The sequence below is a fragment of the Hypanus sabinus genome, chromosome 4 (genome assembly GCF_030144855.1).
Source record: "Hypanus sabinus isolate sHypSab1 chromosome 4, sHypSab1.hap1, whole genome shotgun sequence".
Taxonomy (NCBI): domain Eukaryota; kingdom Metazoa; phylum Chordata; class Chondrichthyes; order Myliobatiformes; family Dasyatidae; genus Hypanus; species Hypanus sabinus.
The window spans coordinates 160,785,520-160,805,224 of record NC_082709.1 but is presented as its reverse complement, the minus strand read 5'-3'; the positions used below and the strand labels follow the sequence as shown (position 1 = coordinate 160,805,224).

At 40.1% G+C, this 19,705-nt stretch overlaps 1 protein-coding gene across 9 annotated transcripts in view; it reads left to right on the top strand.

Moving 5' to 3' along the window:
- The window catches only part of cmss1 (cms1 ribosomal small subunit homolog), a 277,146-nt gene that overhangs the window by 247,492 nt on the left and 9,949 nt on the right, over positions 1–19,705 (top strand). For all 9 annotated transcript variants that reach the window (XM_059968623.1, XM_059968625.1, XM_059968621.1 and 6 more), the window contains 5 exons: positions 6,371–6,476; positions 9,305–9,382; positions 10,479–10,605; positions 14,508–14,567; positions 19,361–19,463. In XM_059968623.1, the coding sequence (XP_059824606.1) occupies positions 6,387–6,476; positions 9,305–9,382; positions 10,479–10,605; positions 14,508–14,567; positions 19,361–19,463 (458 nt within the window). In that variant the 5' untranslated portion in view covers positions 6,371–6,386. The remainder of the gene's footprint in view (positions 1–6,370; positions 6,477–9,304; positions 9,383–10,478; positions 10,606–14,507; positions 14,568–19,360; positions 19,464–19,705) is intronic.

Sequence of the window (19,705 nt, the reverse complement as noted above, 5' to 3'; positions counted from 1 at the left end):
TTCACTCATCATGATGAAATAACAAATGTAAAAACAATACATTCCAAATTATTCCCATTATAGCATGACCTGATGTCACTTGACCTTGGCAAAAATTAATAAGGATACATTGACTGAGAGATTTGTTCCAAACGGTTCTGTGAAGGAAATTGCATTCTTACTATCCCTGTGATTTACAAGTTTCATCCCACACAGTATATTTTTGGAACACTCCAATCCCATTGCAATGCATGCATCTATTTCAACTAAACCACTTAAAGGATCATCTTACAATACCTTTGCAAGTAAAACTAATAGAATTATTCTTGTGTTATGTGTGGAAAGTTTAAATCCCTTGACAAGAAACTTCATGGATATCGATGATGAGATCAGCTATTGTCAGATATTCTATTAAGTGCCCTTGAGTAGAAGTCACGAGGGAGAGAATTGTAAATGAAAAGTAACAACAGTTGCTGCAGAACTACTGTAAATATTATAAATGGATGGCTACACACTTTAGACAGTGAAGAGGTAGATAATACCAGCTGCTGATAATTGGCCTTTTTTAACATTAACTTCAATAGTAATTTAAGTCATTACACGAACAATTAGCCCTCTTTGTACGATTATAAATCATATGGTGTTTAGTGACATATGAGACATTGAATAGCAGAGTAGCTTTGATAATATCCACAATCTGTTCAAAAATTTATAGAAAATTTTATGTAATAGTAAGTTAACATTTACATTGATTATTTAAGGTCACTTCTGCAGAGTAACTCCTCAGATTAACTTTCCAAAAGTAGTTTTCATACTTATAATTAAATAAAATTACATTGGAAAATATTGTCATTTATGTATTGACCTCAGTATATTTTGTTTTCCATGTCAGTTATAAATTTAAAGAAATGTTTTTATTGGTAAAATATTGTGCATTAAATCATGACACATAGTTCAGTAAGCCCCATTTGAAAGAATCCTCCAGTCACATCTATAAGAAATATCTCTTGCAACAATAAACAGATGTTTTTCTTCAGCCTTCTAAACACATACTGTGTACATTTTGTGTTTTTACAGTGTTTCTTCAGAGTACAGCCAATCTATGTTAAAGGAATCACAGATGGTGTAGTTTATTAGCTGGATATTTTAGTTGTAAGGAAAAGGGAAATAAATTAGCTTAGTAAACTTGTCCCACGACAAGTTCACATCCTGTTAGACTGTCAAGAGAGCAGTAGGTTAGATCATTCCACTCTCTGAGCTGAAGGAAACAGAATGACAACTAATAACTCCTATGGGAAAATATAGGAAAATGTGGGTAATCATGAAATAAAATAGAGGCAGTTTGAGCTTTATTAACTGAATTCATTGTACTTGGCTCTAGCAATGTGCTAGAGTTGTATTTCTGATCTTTTGGAATTATTACAACATCAATATATTTTATATAAAGACTTCAATATTTTAAAATATTGAAATAATGCAATCATTGACTTCACACCTATTTTTTGCATATATGTTTTTTCACAGTTAATATTAGAAAGTCTGACTGAAGCAGTCAGTAATTAGCAAAACTGGGGTGCAAAGGAATGGAAATTGAAGGTACTGAACACAAGAGATTTTGCAGATGCTGGAAGTCCAGAACAAGGTGTTTAATGTTTCTGTCTGAGACCCCTTCATCAGGACTGGAAAGGAAGGGGGAAGAAGCCGGAATAAGAAAGTGGGGAGAGGGGCAGGAGTACGTTAGAAAGTGATAGATGAAGCCAGATGAGGGGAAAGGGAGGTGGATAGGGGAGGGGGGGTTGATGTGAAATTGAAGTTATTACCCTTTCAAATCTCCATCACTGTGGTGATTGTTCATTTTCTGCAAGTCTACGTGAGAAGCATTCAAAATAAAGTGATGCATTTTCTAAGGAGGAATAATTGCCCACAATTTTAAAATATGCATTAAATTGAATTAACTTTATTACTTTCTTCCTTCACATACATGAGGAGTAAAAATCTTTATGTTATGTCTCCGTCTAAATGTGCAATTTATAATAAATAGTACAAATGTTTCTATGTACAATAGGATAGTCAATATAACATAAAAATACAGTTGCGTCAGCATGAGTTAAACGGTCTGATGGCCTGGTAGAAGAAGCTGTCCTGGAACCTGTTGGTCCTGACTTTTATGCTGTGGTATCGTTTCACGGATGGTAGCAGCTGGAACAATTTGTGGTTGGGGAGACTCGGGTCCCCATTGATCCTTCGGGCCCTTTTTACACACCTGTCTTTTGTAAATGTCGTGAATAGTGGGAAGTCCACATCTATAGATGCACTGGGCTCTGCAGAGTCCTGCGATTGAGGGAGGTGCCGTTCCCATACCAGGAGGTGATACAGCCAGTCAGGATGCTCTCAATTGTGCCCCTATAGAAAGTAGTTAGGATTTGGGGCCCATACCAAACTTCGTCAACCGTCTGAGGTGAAAGAGGTGCTGTTGTGCCTTTTTCCACCACATAGTTGATATGTACAGACCATGTGAGGTCCTCAGTGATGTGTATGCCAAGGAATTTAAAATTGTTTACCCTCGCAATCCCAGATCCATTGATGAGAATAAGGGTTAGCCTGTCTCCATTCCTCCTGTAGTCCACAACCAGCTCCTTTATTCTTGCAATATTAAGGAGAGGGAGAGTTACCTGTTAGACAAATTATTGTTTCTCTAAGCAAAACACTCTTGTTAGTAAGAAAGGATTGTAAAGATTGAATTTTAATCATCTTCAGTAAAAAAAAATTCATAAAATAGAATTTAGGTAGAATATCTTTTATGATTAATATTTAACAAAATATTTCATTTATAGAGAACATTCCAGGACATTGCAATGAATTGTATGCAAGCAAAGCCGAAACTTCGTGCTGGGGAAAGAATTATATCAGAAGTTTGGCTTGTGGTTGGTTGAGATCATGAACTATCGACATCAGCCGGTGATAATGTATAGGTAGAAGCCAAGACAAATGGCTTCAGGCTTTCCAGTGATTTCTGGAGGAAATCATAGCCTTGTGATGATATCTGATAAGCAGTGTGACAGCACTGAAGTATTGGAGAGTTCAAAACAAAACAATGAGTGTGCATGTGGCACTGAGGGGCATCATCTGCAACGAGATGCCCAAGAATAGATTTCTTGTGAAACTTAAGGGGTAATAGACAAAGCTGAAGCAGATGGTAAAGGTGAAGATACACTGGGTATGATTGGATACAGTATTATCCAGCGTTAGAGGTAGTAGAGAAAGAAATTGGAAAATAGATTGAATCCCAAATCAGCTTGGTAATATGAAGCAAAGAATGAAAGTCAAGTATTTTTCCTATAGTTGGTATTCTTTGACTAAAGTGTATCCTGGACGCAGTGCTCAGTTTTACATTATTAACCTGAGTGTGAATGTTTCGTTCATAAACAACACAAAAATTGGGGATGTTATTGATAGTTAAAAAGATGGTTTCCAGCTATAAAACTATTTTAGTAAGTCCAGGAAATAGCCAGAACTGTGGCAGGTGAAGTATAGACCAGAAGACCACAACACATACCATAGGAGCAGAATTAGGCCACTTGGCCCATCAGGTTTACCCCGCAGATCCATCATGGCTGATATGTTATCCCTCTCGATCCCATTCTTCTGCCTTCTCTCCATAACCTTTGACACTCTGACTCAACAAGAACCTGTCAACCTTTGCTTTAAATATACACAATAACTTGGCCTCCATAGCTGACTGTAGCAACGAATTCCACAGATTCACCACCCTCTGGCTAAAGAAATTCCTCCTCAACTCTATTCTAATGAGCGTGTCTCTATTCTGAGGCTGTGCCCTCTGGTCTTAGACTCACCCACTATATGAAACATCCTTTCTACATCCATTCTGTCTAGGCCTTTCAATATTCAATAGGTTTCAATGAAATCCCCTTTGTATTCTTTTAAGCTCCAATAAGTACAGGCCCAGAGCTATCAAATGCTCCTCATATGTTAACCCTTTCATTCCTGGAATAATTCTCATGAACCTTCTGTGGACCCTCTTCAATGCCAGCATACCTTTTCTCAGATAAGGAGCTCAAAACTGCTTACAATACTCCAAGTGCACTCTGACCAATGCCCTTAAAGCCTTGACATCATATCCTTGCTCTTATATTCTAGTCCTCTCAAAATAAATTCTAACATTGCATTTATCTTCCTTACCATCAACTCAACCTGCAAGTTAACCTGTACAGAATCTTGCAGAAGAACTCCCAGGTCCCATTTCACCTCAGATTTTTGAATTTTCTCCCCATTTAGAATGCCTTTATTCCTTCTACCAAAGTGCATGATATGATCTTACATTATCTTTGTAGCATCTGCAAACTTGACCACAGAGCCATTAATTCTGTCATCCAAATTTCTGACATATAACATGAAAAGAAGTGGTCCCAATATCAATCCCTGCAGAACTCCACTTGTCGCTGGCAGCCAACCAGAATAGGCCCTCTTTATTCCAACTCTTTGCTTCCAGCCAGTCAATCAATCTTCTATCCTTGCCAGTATCTTTCCTGTAATACCATGGATTCTTATCATGTGCAGCACCTTGTCGAAGGCCTTCTGAAAATCCAAGTTAGTAAAACCCATGTACTCTCCTTTGTCTACCCTGCCTGTTATTTCCTCAAAGACTTCTAACAGATTTGTCAGGCAAGATTTCCCTTCAGGAAACAATGCTGCCTTTGGCCTACTTTATTATGTACCTCCAAGTATCCCAAAACTTCATTCTTAATAATGGTCTCCAACATCTTCCTAACTCCAAAGTCAGGCTAACTGGCCTATAACTTCCTTTTTTCTGAATGCCATTTTCAATTTCCTAGTCCTCTAGAACCATTCCAGAATCTAGTGATTCTTGAATGCTCATTTCAAATGACTCCACAAATCTCTTCAGCTACCTCTTTCAAAATTCTGTGGTGTTGTCCATCTGGTTCAGTCCCAGAAAATGTAGGTTCTTTGACTAGATAGTGAATTCCTGTTAAGTACTAAGAAATAGATGAATCTAGGTGTAGGTATCCGAAAATGCATAAAGACTTTAACTATGTGAACAACATACTTAAAAAGACTTCTGGAATGCTTGCCTTCGTTTAGTTGGGACATTGAATATAAGAGTTAGGGAATTATGGCACAACTATATAAATCACTAGTTAGGCCAGAGCAGAAGTACTGGTTGCTACATTATAGCAAGAGTGTGATTGCACGAGAGAGAGTGCACTGATGATTCATCATGTTGTTTGCGATGGTGCATTTTGGTCAAGAGGAGACACTGAATACGCTGAGTTTGTTTTCCTTGGAGTGGGAGAGGGCATAATTGCAGTAGATAAAATTACAAAGGGCATAGCTAGGGTAGAGTGTTTCAGCAGAGATATCTGTAACCAAGAATTTAAGGTAAGGGATAGGAAATTTAGATCTGAGGGAAATAATGTTTCACCTGAAGGGTGATATAAATCTTGAAACGCCTAGAGCAGGTATTGGAGGCACGGACCCTTGTGCCACTTATATAAATGGGTACTTAATGGCTTGCGTGGACACATTGGGTTGCAGGGATTGTTTCTGTGCTGCAGTGCTTTGTGATCCAAAGACTCTGAGGAAGGTGTGGTTGACCACATCAAAGTCGATCATTAAGTTGGAAAATACCAGGAAGTGACAAATTATTGCAGCGATCACAGACAATGTCACTAGTGATTTTGGTTATGACCATTTCCCTGCTTTGGCAGGATTGGAAATTGTTAATCCAGTTCAAACATGGATTTGCAGGAATGAACAACACTTTCATTCCTGGAAGAAGAAAAGGAACTTGGAGATGTGAAACATTTTTTACATTAATGGAACAGATCTTTTTGGAAAGTGAAAGCAGTGAAGAGGATTAATGTAAATGTGTGGTAGATGTGCTCAAACCCGAGACTCTGATTTGACAGAACATGAATGGGGTCCATGCTAAACATAATTATGGGGTTAGGAGTAAATATGAGTTCTAATAGGGACACAGACATGAGGATGTGGTTGAGAAGATTAACACAAATGTGCTATGATAAAAGTTGAGTCAAAGGCCAGAACTTGAAAGTACTATTGCGAATAATGGAGGAGTTTTGCTTACTGTGAACATCGTGACTTATGTTATCATCTGTTAATGCCACTTCAGTTTTTCAGGATTTGGGCAGCACTTAAACCTTTCTCTGCGTGACATGAATTTGCAGAGGAATCAAATCACTGTCCTATGCTGATCACTTATTGCTTCTAGAGGCATGGAACATTTTACAATGGTGCCACCATTAACTCTGCATACTGTATGTACATTATTCCGAAAGTAATCTCAGAAATTGTGAACGAGTTTTAAAATGTTTCCTTCAATTCCATTCAGACACTTCTGAAAAAAAATGAATGATCCATCTGAGCATAACATCACACGCAAAAAAAAGAAGGGAGATGAGACTGGAGAGACTTCTGTAGTCAAAAAATGCAGAAAGGTAATGCAAAAAATTTGATGAGTCATTTGTGTGATTTATTATTTAGTGGCAAAATGTTTTAGTTATTAAACACATTATCTAGTTATGGAGAACTTATGCTGTATACCATTGAAGCTATTGCGCATAGACCATGCCAGCAATCAAAATACTGTTTGCCCTTGATCAAACATGTGCTAACCTGACTAGATTTCTTGTCTAAATCACGGACCAATCTTCCAGGTTTGTTTCTTAAGATTGGAAATAGGCTGAACTAAGTTAATATTCTTATGTATAGTTGGAAAAGCAAGAGTGCTCCAAGCTATCTTAATATTCTTCGGTAATGTGACCAAATACCACTTGTTTGTTAAAGATATGCAGCAGCACGGACTATACTTGAGACCTCAGACACAGAAAAAGGACCAGTAGATTTTATTCTTGTAGAATATGATGAGAGAACATACTGAACAGAATGATGGCGTTGATCTCAAGTTTTTTCAAATAAAGAAATGTAATATGCATATAGACTTATTAAGGGGAAAAAAATCAATTGGAAGTTCCTTTCAATTTAGGCCCAGAAATTACATTGCAATGTTAAAGAAAATCAGCACGATGGGTTAGGACTGGACGGAATTTTGCACGAGGAATAATGTCATTTGAAGCAGACCTGATATGGAAATTTTGTGAAAGGAACAAGCAGTGCTCAGACATATTCATACTCTTCATTGCCATTTTTAATTAATTATTGGAATCAATGCAGGCATTCCAAATTGAAAGTGGATTTGAGTATGACGTGGTAAGCAATCTACAGCAACAGATTAATGTTTAGTATGTTGAAAGATTATTTTCCATGATGAAGTTCCCCATGTATGCAGGGTACAACTTCTCATGATGTTGTGACTAACGTCAGATTTATTGCTGTATGACTCTTGAGCTGCCATTGCTAATGTGAAAAGAATTTCAAGGATAGTTTAATGCAGCTTTGATGCATCCTGAAATTGTCAGATGCACATTCTTTCTTGGCTAATCACAAATATTGCCCAATTAGTGCATCTAATGTGCAAATCAAACTGACATTTTGCACAATATTTTCCAATTGAATTAATTTAATGGAACTATGTTTGATCATTGCAAAGTTTATGACCCCTCTTAAATGAAATAGATTAGGCTGAGGTAATTCTGAAGGACATAGGTAGAGAAATTCACAAGAAATAATTGTAACTCCAGAAATGAAATGATTGAATTCATGACTGTTGATAAACAAAAACATTATTAATTGCCAAAGCAGTGTTAATTGTTACAGCTAAAGTATATTCTAAAATAAATTACAGCCAGTTTTATTACATTGAAATAATTTTCACATGTTGTATCCATTTTGAGGGCCATTCCTGCTTTTTGCTGTGCAGAGGCTTTACTCATTGATGTCACTCATGAGCCATGACCTTATTGAAAGTATGGGACTGATAGTATTGATTATTCTTCAACCTTCCCCTCTCTGAGGCAGAACGCTGTGTCCTCAGAAAGGGCCTCACCTTTATTCCCCTGCACCCACACCTCAGTGAGTTCCGTGCCCACCATGATGCTGAGCTCTTCTCCCACTGCCTCTTCCTCCGTGCCTACTTTGGCAAGGACTCTCTACCCCACAACGATGACCCCTCCTCCTGTCTTCAACTGTCCTCCTCATCCTGACATCCTGCTCTGGTCTTAGCCTTCTCTCGATCTTTTCATTGCCAACTGCCGACAGGACATCAACTGTATCGACGCCACTTCTCCAATCCCAACCTCACTCCTTCCAAATGCTCTACTCTCCACTGCCTCTGCACCAATCCTAACCTCACCATCAAACACACAGATAATGGGGTGCTGTGGTAGTCTGGCGGACTGACCTCTCCCTTCCTGAGGCCTGGGGGCTTCCTTATTACCCCTTGAACAAGACCCCACTAAGGAGCCCTAGGCCATTGTCTCCCACACCATCACCGACCTTATTAATTCTGGGGATCCCCCATCCACTACCACCAACCTCATAGTTCCCTCACCCAACACCTCCCGTTTCTACCTCCTACCCAAGATCCACAAACCTGTCTGTTCAGATAGACCCATTGTATCTGCTTGTCCTTGCCCCACTGAATTCTTATCTGCAGACATCATCTCTGTTTTATCCCCTTGGTTTAGTCTGTTCCTACCTACATTCATGGCACTTACCACATTCTTCATCTCTTCAATGATTTCAAGTTCCCTGGCCCCAGTCATCTTATTTTCACTTGGATGTCCAGTCCCTATACACCTCCATCCCCCACCAGGAAGACCTCAAAGCTCTCCACTTCTTTCTGGACACCAGACCCAACCAGTTCCCCTCCACCACACCTCTCTTCCTTCTGGCAGAACTTGTCCTCAATCTTAATAATTTCTTCTTTGACACCTCCCACTTCCTTCAGACAAAAGGGGTAGCCATGGGTCCCAGCAATACCTGCCGGTTTGTCGGCTATGTGGAACAGTCTATGTTCCAAGCCTTCACTAGTTTCACTCTCCAGTTTTTCTTACGCTACGTCTACAACTGCATTGGTGCGGCTTCCTACACGCTTGTAGTCTGGTCGACTTCATCAACTTTGCCTCCATCTTCCACCCTGCCCTCAAATACCTGGTCCTTTTCCAACACCTCCCCCACTTTCTTACTCTGACTCATCTTTTTTCTCCAGTCCTGCTGAAGGGTCGCCCAAAATGTTGTCTATACTCTTTTCCATGGATGCTGCCTGACTTGCTGGGTTCCTTCAGCATTTTGTGTGTGTGTTGTTTACATTTCTAGCATCTGCAGATTTTCTCTTTGTGCTGGTGACTATGTTTATATTTTACAGCAAACAGATTTTTTTACGGACGTATTAATAGAGGAACAACCTGAAGCAAGTCCACCTAAAAAGAGGAAGAGAAAAAAGGTAAATAAAGGATGAAAATAAATGAGTGTATATGGAAATACTCAGATCCCTCTGTACATGAGAGTCAGTTTTGCTTATTCAACCTTCAGCTTGCTTAAGCCCTGACATCTCCGTGACGTTACTTAACTCTAAGAGGGTGACCCTCTTGGCATCCATGTTTGCCATCAATGTCAGTGACTTTCATTTTCATTAGATTTATATCTTTTTAAGCCTAACATCATCTTCAGAAACTGCTCCTATGGGTCCCCTAACCCAACTATAATTGTAGTTTTCCCCCCTTTAATCCCTTATGATTTCCTTGTCATCTAATTCTGTTTTACTTCTGTCACAAAGCTTCCTGTGCGAATTCCTTCCCCGTTCTTAGCATTGACACTTAGCCAATTCACAAACTAGACCTTTCAAGCCTGTAAGCACAAGGTTGTTATTCCAATTTGACCATTTTGCCCAGTTAAATGCAGTCACCTGTATTATGCACCCACTTCATCCAATGTTTTCCAGCATGTAGGACATCTCTTACATTTTTCAGTTTAGCTATCTGCATGAAGCTCTTACATTCCGATAGTTTCTTCTATTCCTAAACTAGCACATAATGTTTGGAGTTCTCCAATGATAGGGCTTGATTCTCCTGCCTACCTTCTGCTTCATTGTTACTATTCATGGGTATTATTAGATTCCAAATCCATATCAACAAGCTTTTCAATAATTCTTTCAACCCCAGCCATGGATGCAGAGCATATTTCTGTAACTGGATAGTTGGAAGACTATTTTTGCTATCAGTAGCCCATCCTTCAAAATATTCTTTAAGCTTCTGTATTTAGGAATATTGTGACAGCAAGGTGAGCCAACAGCAGTTTTTTTTCTTTTTCTGGGCCAATCCCTCCATTGACTTGTCAAATTAAGAACTTTAAGCACTAACATGGGAGAGTATTGACATGTATCCTCTTGTTTGAGAGATATAATTTATTTATTTTTGATTTCAAAACTTGTCATCTCAAAATGTTTGCTATATTAGGAATGAGGCTGGAGGTGATCAATGTGGTCCTTATTGTGCTTTTCCAAAGTTGGTAATTTTAATTTGTGTTGTTTGTAAACGTAGAAGATCTCCGATGTTCTTGCAAAATCTGCTCCAACACCTGCTACCCCTGCTGATTTGCAGAAAACGATCACCCAGTACTTCCAAAATGAACGTTCGGTAATAGAACTTGAGGAGCTGAAAATACCAGGTATGGAAAACATCTTAAACATAAAATCAGAATCAGAATCAGACTTTAATCGCCAAGTACCTGTACACATACAAGGAATTTACTTCCGGCAGATGTTGTCTCTCTGCTCATAACAATAATAATGATAAATATAAATGAAAATATAGATTATACATACAAGTAGTGCAATCCAAGTAATAGTTAGCCGACAGTTAACCGGCAGTTAACTGTTCAGCAAAGTGACCGCAGTAGGGAAAAAATTCTCCAGTGCCTATTAGTCTTAGTCTGGAGGGATCTGAAGCGCCTACCAGACGGAAGCAGTTCAAACAGTCTGTGCACAGGATGGAAGGAGTCCTTTATGATGTTCCCCGCCCTCTTCTCCAACCTGGAAGAGTACAGGTCCACAGTAGAGGGCAGGGAGGCTCCAATGATGCACTCGGCAGTGCTCACTGTGCGCTGTAGTCTGGTTCTATCCTGCTTGGTGGCGGCTCCAAACCACACAGTGATGGAGGTGCACAGGACAGACTCAATGACTGTAGTGTAGAACTGCAGCAGCAATTCCTGAGGCAGATCATATTTCCTCAAGAGCCGCAGGAATTACATCCGCTGCTGGGCCTTCTTCAGGATGGAGCTGATGTTCTGCTCCCACTTCAGATCCTGAGAGATGGTGGTTCCCAGGAACCTGAAGTTCTCTACGGTGGACTCAGGGCTGCCGAGGACTGTGAGGGGGGACATAACAGGGGGATGTCTCCTGAAATCCACTATCATCTCCTTTGTCTTGAGCTCCAGATTGTTCCGACTGCACCAGAGCGCCAGTTGGTCCACCTGCTTTCGATATGCAGACTCATCACTGTTCTGGATGAGTCTGATGACGGTGGTGTCGTCTGCAAACTTCAAAAGCTTCACATAGGGGTTGGAGGAGGTGCAGTCATTGGTGTAGAGGGAGAACAGCAGTGGAGAGAAGACACACCCCTGGGGGGCGCCGGTGTTGGTGATTCGAGTATCCGAGGTGACCTGACCCATCCTTACCTGCTGACTTCTGTTGGTCAGGAAGCTGTAAATCCAATCGCAGAGGTCAGGTGGCACAGTGAGGTGAGACAATTTGGAGCAGAGGGTATGAGGGACGATGGTGTTAAACGCCGAACTGAAATCCACAAACAGCATCCGAGCATAAGTCCCAGGATGATCCAGATGTTGCAGGATATAGTGCAATCCAGGTTGACTGCATCGTCTACTGACCTATTTGCCCGGTAGGCAAACAGCAGGGGATCCAGCAGGCTGCTGGCGAGGGTCTTCAGGTGGTTCAACACCAAGCGTTCAAAGGATTTCATGACCACAGATGTCAGTGCGACAGGTCTGTAGTCGCTCAGTCCTGTGATGGTGGGTTTCTTGGGGACCGGGATGATGGTAGAGCACTTGAAGCAAGTGGGAACCTCACTCAGCTCCAGAGATCTATTAAAGAGATGAGTGAAATACACTTTCACCCATTGAAGAGTATTATTTCTGCAAAAAGAGGGACTTAAATTCTAATGACCTAGTCAGGACATGTTTAAAATATTCAACATGAAATGGATTAATTTGAATGTACTGTACTTCCTACCTTCAGCGGCCAGAAACTGGAGTAATGTAATGAATATTAGTAGCCATTGACGATCATATTTTTATCATAACATTTTCTTAAGCCACTTTATGTATAGGAACTTGAAAATATTATAACTTGGAGCTGTATTATACCATATGGCTTCTCAAGCATGCTATTTAATAACATGGCTGATCAGATCTTACCCTTCTGCCAATTCCCCATTACTCTCAACTCTGCTTTGGTCCATAAACCTGTCTTTCTCAGTCTTGAATAAATTCTATGATTCAGTCTCCATGAGGGATGTCAAAGATGACCCTCTGAGACAAGTTCTCTGTTGTAAATTGGTGATTCCTTACTCTGACACCTCAAGTTATAGATTCTTCTATGAAGTAGCATCCTCTCAGCATCCTCTCTGCAGAATCTTTTATATTTTAATAACATTACCTCTCTTTAAATATGAACACCTAAACCATTCTCAGTACTCTGAGTGGTCTCATCATGTGCAGTTCTTGTAAGATGTGCTCTTCTTCTGTATTCATTTTGTAATAAAGATCTACATTACATGTGTGTTTCTGTTTTGTATGTGCATGCTAACTTCGCGTTTTGTGTGAAAAGACTCCAAAATCCCTCTGCACAATGGCATTGCGTGATCTTTGCTTTTGCTGTTTACCCTACTAACAGGATGACCTCCCAACTTCCCACACACACTCCATCTGTCAAGTTTCTCCTCACTCGTTTATCTATTCCCTTTGCAGATTCTTTGTGGAGTTACAACTTTCTTTCCATGTGTCTTCATTTCACCTACAAAACTACGGATTCCTGCCTGAGCCCACACTGTGGACTCCTGTCTGTGGCCCACACTGTGGACCTTGGTTCCAATCCCTGCTGTGGCCCACACTTGCCAAAATTCTATAAGATCCTTGTATCCATGGGTACCCGTTCATACTCTGATAATACTTGCTCTAGAAGTACAATTTGAAGTGAAGCAGTAGGTAAATTTTGCAAGCGAGCAGATCTATGAATAACAAGTGAGTGGAAAACAGGGACGTGGTTCAATAATATTCTATGTGGTGCTTTATCAAATGCTTTTTGCTAATCCAATTGCACTACATCCATATGTACCCTTTTATGAATGCTGTTTGTTTTGTTTTCAAAGAAATCCATTACAGCAACTTCCCTTTTACTAACCCATTATAACTGATTACTGTTTTGTGTTCTTTTTTTCATATGTATATTTTTTGCTACTACTTCCTTAACAAAAGATTCCAGCATTTTCTCAAACAGATGTTAGACAAATGAGCCTATAATTTCCCTTTCTTTCCCCTTTTTCATATTTCAATAGGTCATTATGTTTGTGATTTCCGATCCACAGGATGGTTCCAGAACTTAGCAACGAACCAGAGCATCCATCATGTCGGCAGCCATTTCTTTCTAAGATCCCTTGATGTAGGGCATGTCATCATGGGCACTTGACATGCTAGTTATTTGCCTAGTACTGTTTTTTAGTAATAATTAATTTAGTAACTTACTGCCTTTTTCCCTCTGGTTTCCTACCAACGTATTTTGCTATAAAGCAGGTTAAGAACAAGTCTCTGACATTACTGTTATTTAATGCCTAATCTCATTGTTAACTTTTTTAATTAGTCATGGATGGATCATCCTTGTGTAAAGTCTTTATTGCTCATTTTATGGTTTATTCAGAATTATGAAATATTTCCTCAAATGTCAGTGTCTGCTGATTTATGATACTTTTTACTCTGTATTCCCACTTCACTATTGCTAACTCTACTTTTCTTTCTTGATCTAAGTTCAAGGCAAAGTTACATTTCAGTCTCCAATTGTGAAACTCTCCATAAAACCTTATAAATTTCACTGAATTTATGAATTTCCCTGGTTCTTGTAATCTCTCTTTGTATTTTGGAGTTCCAGTAAAATTCTGGTAACACCATTCTCTCTTTGGGGTGTTGTAGCTTTTCACAAATAAAAATGGTGGAGGTGTTTGATGTTTTTAGCAATCCATTTATGGTACTCCAAACACGGAACACAAAGTGCAGTGAAAGTACGTCATCACATTAGACCAGTCTCTTAGAGAGAGTCCCAAGTCATTGTCGATGGCTGCTAATTATATACGTTTCCACAATACGGTGTTATTACCTGTGATGTTATACTGTCACTAGTAACTTGTTATTCATGTTATTATAGTAGTTGGTGAATCAGTTTCTAAAATGCCTTTGAGATGCTTACAAGCCTGTGGCTGTTCTCTACCTTGATATTATGTGGTTTTAAAAAAAGTTCAGGTTTATTTTGTTCGTCATGACATTTTTACTTCTGTTGTTTTTAGATTCTTGCTTTCTTAAGAACAATGACCTCACGCATACGCCATCCTCCTATCTTAAGCAAGGTAAGTCAGTTATTGCGCTATAAATTTCTGTACATTATACCACGTTCCGACAGTTTACTTTTTCACATCTCCATTCTTGTTATTACCTGAGAACTTGAAATCAGTTTGAGAAAATATAGACTTCTGTTACAGAACAGGCAGAATGGCAGAGATCAAAGTGTCCAAAGCAACACAATGGAAAAAACATTACCTCATTGACTAATATTTATGACTTCAGCAATTAGGAATGTTTAAAAAAGTATACTAACTGGTTGATAAGAGAAGTGTAGAAATAACATTAGGCCAGTCAGTGAAATGATGTTGGATAGTGACTCGTTAAATACTAACATTTCCCACATGCATTAATAACTATAATTATTAATTTCAGATTAAAAGTTAACAATGAACCACCATTTCAGGTGCGTTCTGCATTTTTACGACGTGGTGTCATAGCATTTGTCTTGAGAAAGACTTCCCTTTGAGAAAGAACATCTAAAAATGTGTGTGTCTTTCTTCAAAAACTGGGCCTCCCCTCCCACTACTATCGATGCTTCCCCCACCCACATTTCCTCCATTTCCCACATATCTGCCCTCTTCACCCCCCCTACCCCTGCAACATATAAGGGATAGTGTTCCCCTTGTCCTCACCTTTCACCCTAAGAGACTCCATATTAAACACATCACTCTCCACAATTTGCACCATTTCCAACTGGATCCTACCACCAGGCACATCTTTACCCTCACTCTCTCCCTCCACCCTTTCCAGCTTGCTAAGGGATCACTCTCTACATGACTTCCCTTGTCCACTCATCCCAGCCCACAGGTCTCCCTCCTGGCACTTATTCCTGGAAGTATGGCAAGTGCTACACCTGCTCCCTCACCACCATTCATTGCCCAAAACATTCCTTACAGGGTCAGGCAGTGTTTCATCTGCCAGTCTGGCAGAGTCATTTATTGTAATCAGTTCTCTCACTGTGGCCTTCTCTACGTTGCTGAGACCTGACACAAATTGGGGGAGCCATTCATTGAGAACTTTAATCCATCTGCCGGAGTCGCCAGGATTTTCTGATGGCTACCCATTTCAATTCAGCTTCTCATTCTCACACTAACATGTCTGGCCGTGGCCTCTTCTATTGCCATGATGAGGCCAAATGCAGACATCTCCTATTCTATCTGGGCAGCCTTGAACCTGATGGCATGAACATTGATTTCCCTAACATCTGGTAATCTCTCTGTTTTAACCTCATATTTGTTTGTTGCTACCACTCTGATGATACTATCATCTTTCCTTTCTCTTTCCTTGCCCTCAGGACTTGCCCATCATCTCCTAAGGTTCCCCAGCTCCTTCCCTTTATTCCATGTTTCACTGTCCTCTCGAATCAGATTCCTTCTTCTTAAGCCCCTTTACCTTTTCCACATTTCTCCTCCCAACTTTTCACATCATTCCATCCACCCATCCACCTTCCCACCCCGCTTGGTCTCACCTGTCACCTGCCAGCTTATACTCCTCTCCCTCTGCGCACCCTCTCATTCTGGCTTTTGTCCCTTTCCTTTCCAGTCCTTGTTCAGGATCTTGGCTTGTAATGTCAGCTGTTTATTTCTCCTAATTAGAGGCCAGCTTTCATTTGTGTTACACATACTTGTATCTTCTAGTTCTGACCCTTTAGTTTCTCTTTACATTATGCATTTCCCTGGAGTGTATTTAACTTCTTTAACATATCAGTTATCCATGTAAAGATCAGAAATATTTTTTGCCATCCTATGTCTCCTCCATTATCCTGTTCAATGACATAAGCTTTGCAATTCTACTTGCATCTCTCTAATGAAAGCTGGAAAATTGCTACCAAAGGCTTCATTTCTTAACCTAGTAGCAATTGTCTGTGGAGAGCTCAGTGTAGTCTATACTTGCTGGAAACATCAAAACCTCTGCCCGTGTACCAAGTTAACACAATGTCAATTCCCTTATAGTGTCTTTGAGTAATACAGCATGGAAATAGGTCATTGTCTTCTGGTTCCAGTCACCCATGTTCAGCCTGTAACTCTCCAAGTCCTTCCCCTGTAACTACTCAAATTGTTCTTGAAAGCCACACTTCTAGTCTCCTCAACCATTTCTCTGACAGTTCATTCCAGGTACTCAGTACGCTCTTGGTAAAGAAGTTACCCCTCAAACCATGGTAAGACTTATAGTGAATGGCAAGGCATTGAGGAGTGCAGTAGAACAGAAGCATCTAGGAATAATTTGGCATATCGACCTTAATAAATCAGGGCACTGAGTACAGGAGTTGCGATGTTATGTTGAAGTTGTCTAAGACATTAGTGAGGCCGAATTTGTGCAGTTTGGGTCAAATTGAAAAATTTACAAGGATGTTGCCCGGACTTGAGGAGCACATTATCAGGAAAGGTTGAATAGGTTAGGACGTTATTCCCTTGAGCAAAGGAGAATGGAGAAGATCTTAAAGATGCATACAAAACTATGAGGGGCTTGGCTTTGTTCCCTCAGGTTGGGTGAGACTCGAACTAGAAGTCATAGGTATAGGGTGAAAGATGAAATATTTAAGAGGAATGGAGTGGAAACTTCTTCACTCAGAGGGTGGTGCAACTCTGGAACAAGCTATCATTGAAACTAGTAGATACAGGTTCAATTGTGTCTCAGATATTAATTACATGCTACCATTTGATGCCTTCTGGTGATGTCTCCTATTTTCAACCCCAATTGAGAAAATATTTAGAACACCAGGTATAACTATTTATGTCGACTTTTTTTTATGAGTGAAGCTTAACATGAGATTTTATAGAGAGAGTCATATGAAAATATTTGTTCCGCTGGGGTCATTTTTGGCATTTAACATGCTGGAAAGTTTCTAAGCCTCAGTTTGTCATTGTCTTCTCTCAGGAAAAGCAGATGCCCTGTTTGCAAGCTCCAAATACTGAATTTCTGAGGTGCCAAGAGCATTAAACAACCTCAAAAGATCTGTTATTTTTCCCTGGGTGCCCATTGGACTGAACTCATTCCTTGGTTTAATAAGAGTTGCAGCTGCCATCTAAAGCACTCTGCTCAGCATAGGCACAGATATATTTGAACCAATTCAACAACATTGCCATGGTTCTAAATTGAGTTGTATTTTTGTCCACAAGTTTTGTTAATATAAGAAAGATCAAACATACTTCCTTCCGCTCCGACATCTGGATACTGTTGCTGTGTAAATTGAGACTTGAAATAAATGTTTGCTGTTCTACTTTGTGGCTGAAATAAACACAAGTATGAAGGCTACTGATGTTCACAGCATCTGAACATGCTGAATTCTTTCTCATGTATATTACTTTGAATTTGGAAATTTTGGATTGCTTTAAGTAATGTACCTAAATTATTAGTATGATTCAATAGGTTTCAGTCAATATACACATTTAATGTCAGAGAAATGTATACAATATACATCCTGAAATTCCCTTTCTTGGCAAACATCCATGAAAACAGAGGAGTGCCACGAAGAATGAATGACAATTAAATGTTAGAACCCCAAAGTCCCCCCCAGCTCCCCCCCACATGTAAGCAGCAGCAAAGCAATGACACCCCCCCCCCCAACTGGCAAAAGGCATCCACACCCACCACCGAGCACTCAAGTGTGCAGCAAAGCATCAATAAAGATGCAGACTTGAAGTACCCCAAAGACTACACGTTCACCCAGTAATTTGACATACCACAGGCTCTCTCTCTCTAATAAGGGAAAAAGAAGTGTCCCCGTTTCACAGCGAGAGGGGAGACATAGCAAACAACATGCTGATTTATGGTGTTAGAAGTCTGTTGCGTCGCTTTTTCCAATCTTTGTGCCCAAAGAACTCGGGCCTCCAGGCACACAACCAGCAGCCAACTTGCTGCTTTCAATCCTCCATGTACTCCCACGACACATCAGGCAGCGGCACCTGCCTCCAGAGCCACGAGAATCTGACACCCTGAAGGCGCGCTAGTCTTCCAGGCTGTGTCCTTGGCAAATCGAAAAGCGGCCGGTTGTGAGGCTCTGAGAGTAGGTCCCATTTCTGCAAAGAACCAAAGTCAGCGTGTAACTCCAGGTCAGGGTCTTCAAAAGAACCTTGAAAGAGAAAAAGAAACAGATATCAAAGATGAAAATAGAGCTGTTCAGAAGATGCAAGCGAAGGAGTCGCAGTTAGGCACCATCATCTTCGTAAGCTCCACTCTCTGTTCAAATGTAACGTGACAAAAGTTGATTTGAGAGCTTAACAGTTTTTAGAATTTTCTCATGGAGCACTACAGCACAGAAATAGGCCCCTTTGCCCATTTAGTCACAATTGTTATTCTTTCTAGTTCCATCAACCCAGACCCAGACCACAGCCCTCCATATCCCTTCCATTCATGTACTTGTCCAAACTTCCCTTAAATGTTACAATCAAACTCACATGCACTACTTCCATGGGTAGCTCTTTCCACACTTGCACCACCCTCTGAATGAAGAAGTTCTACCTCAGGTTCTCCGTAAGTACTTCACCTTTCACCCTTAACCTATGACCTCTAGTTCTAGTTGCACCCTACTTTAATGGAAAAAACCTGCTTGCATTAACCCTATCTGTACTCCTCATAATTGTGTATAGCTCCATCAAATCTCCCCTCGTTCTCCTATGCTCCAGGGAATGAAGTCTTAATTAAGAAAATGTAAATTTTTAAACATATGTTATAGTACTGCATTTTTGTTTGGAATTTAAACAAGCTATGGATATATCTTCCCATATTTTATGAGTTTGACAAATGCCCTTGGCAAGCAATTAATAGAGCATGCTGATAGGTATTTGTTTCCTTCTAGTTTGCCCCAAGTGGGTGAAGTTGTCCAGGAACCACACCCAGAACAAATCAGTGCTGATGTTGATAATATGCAGCTCTGCCCTCCGAGCGCTCGAAATGATCAGGTAAAGGTAGACATTTTTTGACCTTTGAGCATCCAAAGCACTTCACGGATGACTAATTATACATGTTTGCCTGAAGTGCGGCATGTTCTTTTTATCGAAGTTCTGCTGATACTAATGATATGTTAATCTTTCTTGATGGTATTGAGTGAGGAATAAACCTTAGCAAAGACTGAGGGGGAGCTGCAATGTTCCTCTTCGATCTTCACTAAGAGCGCTACAGTTTAATGTCTCACTCAGAAAAG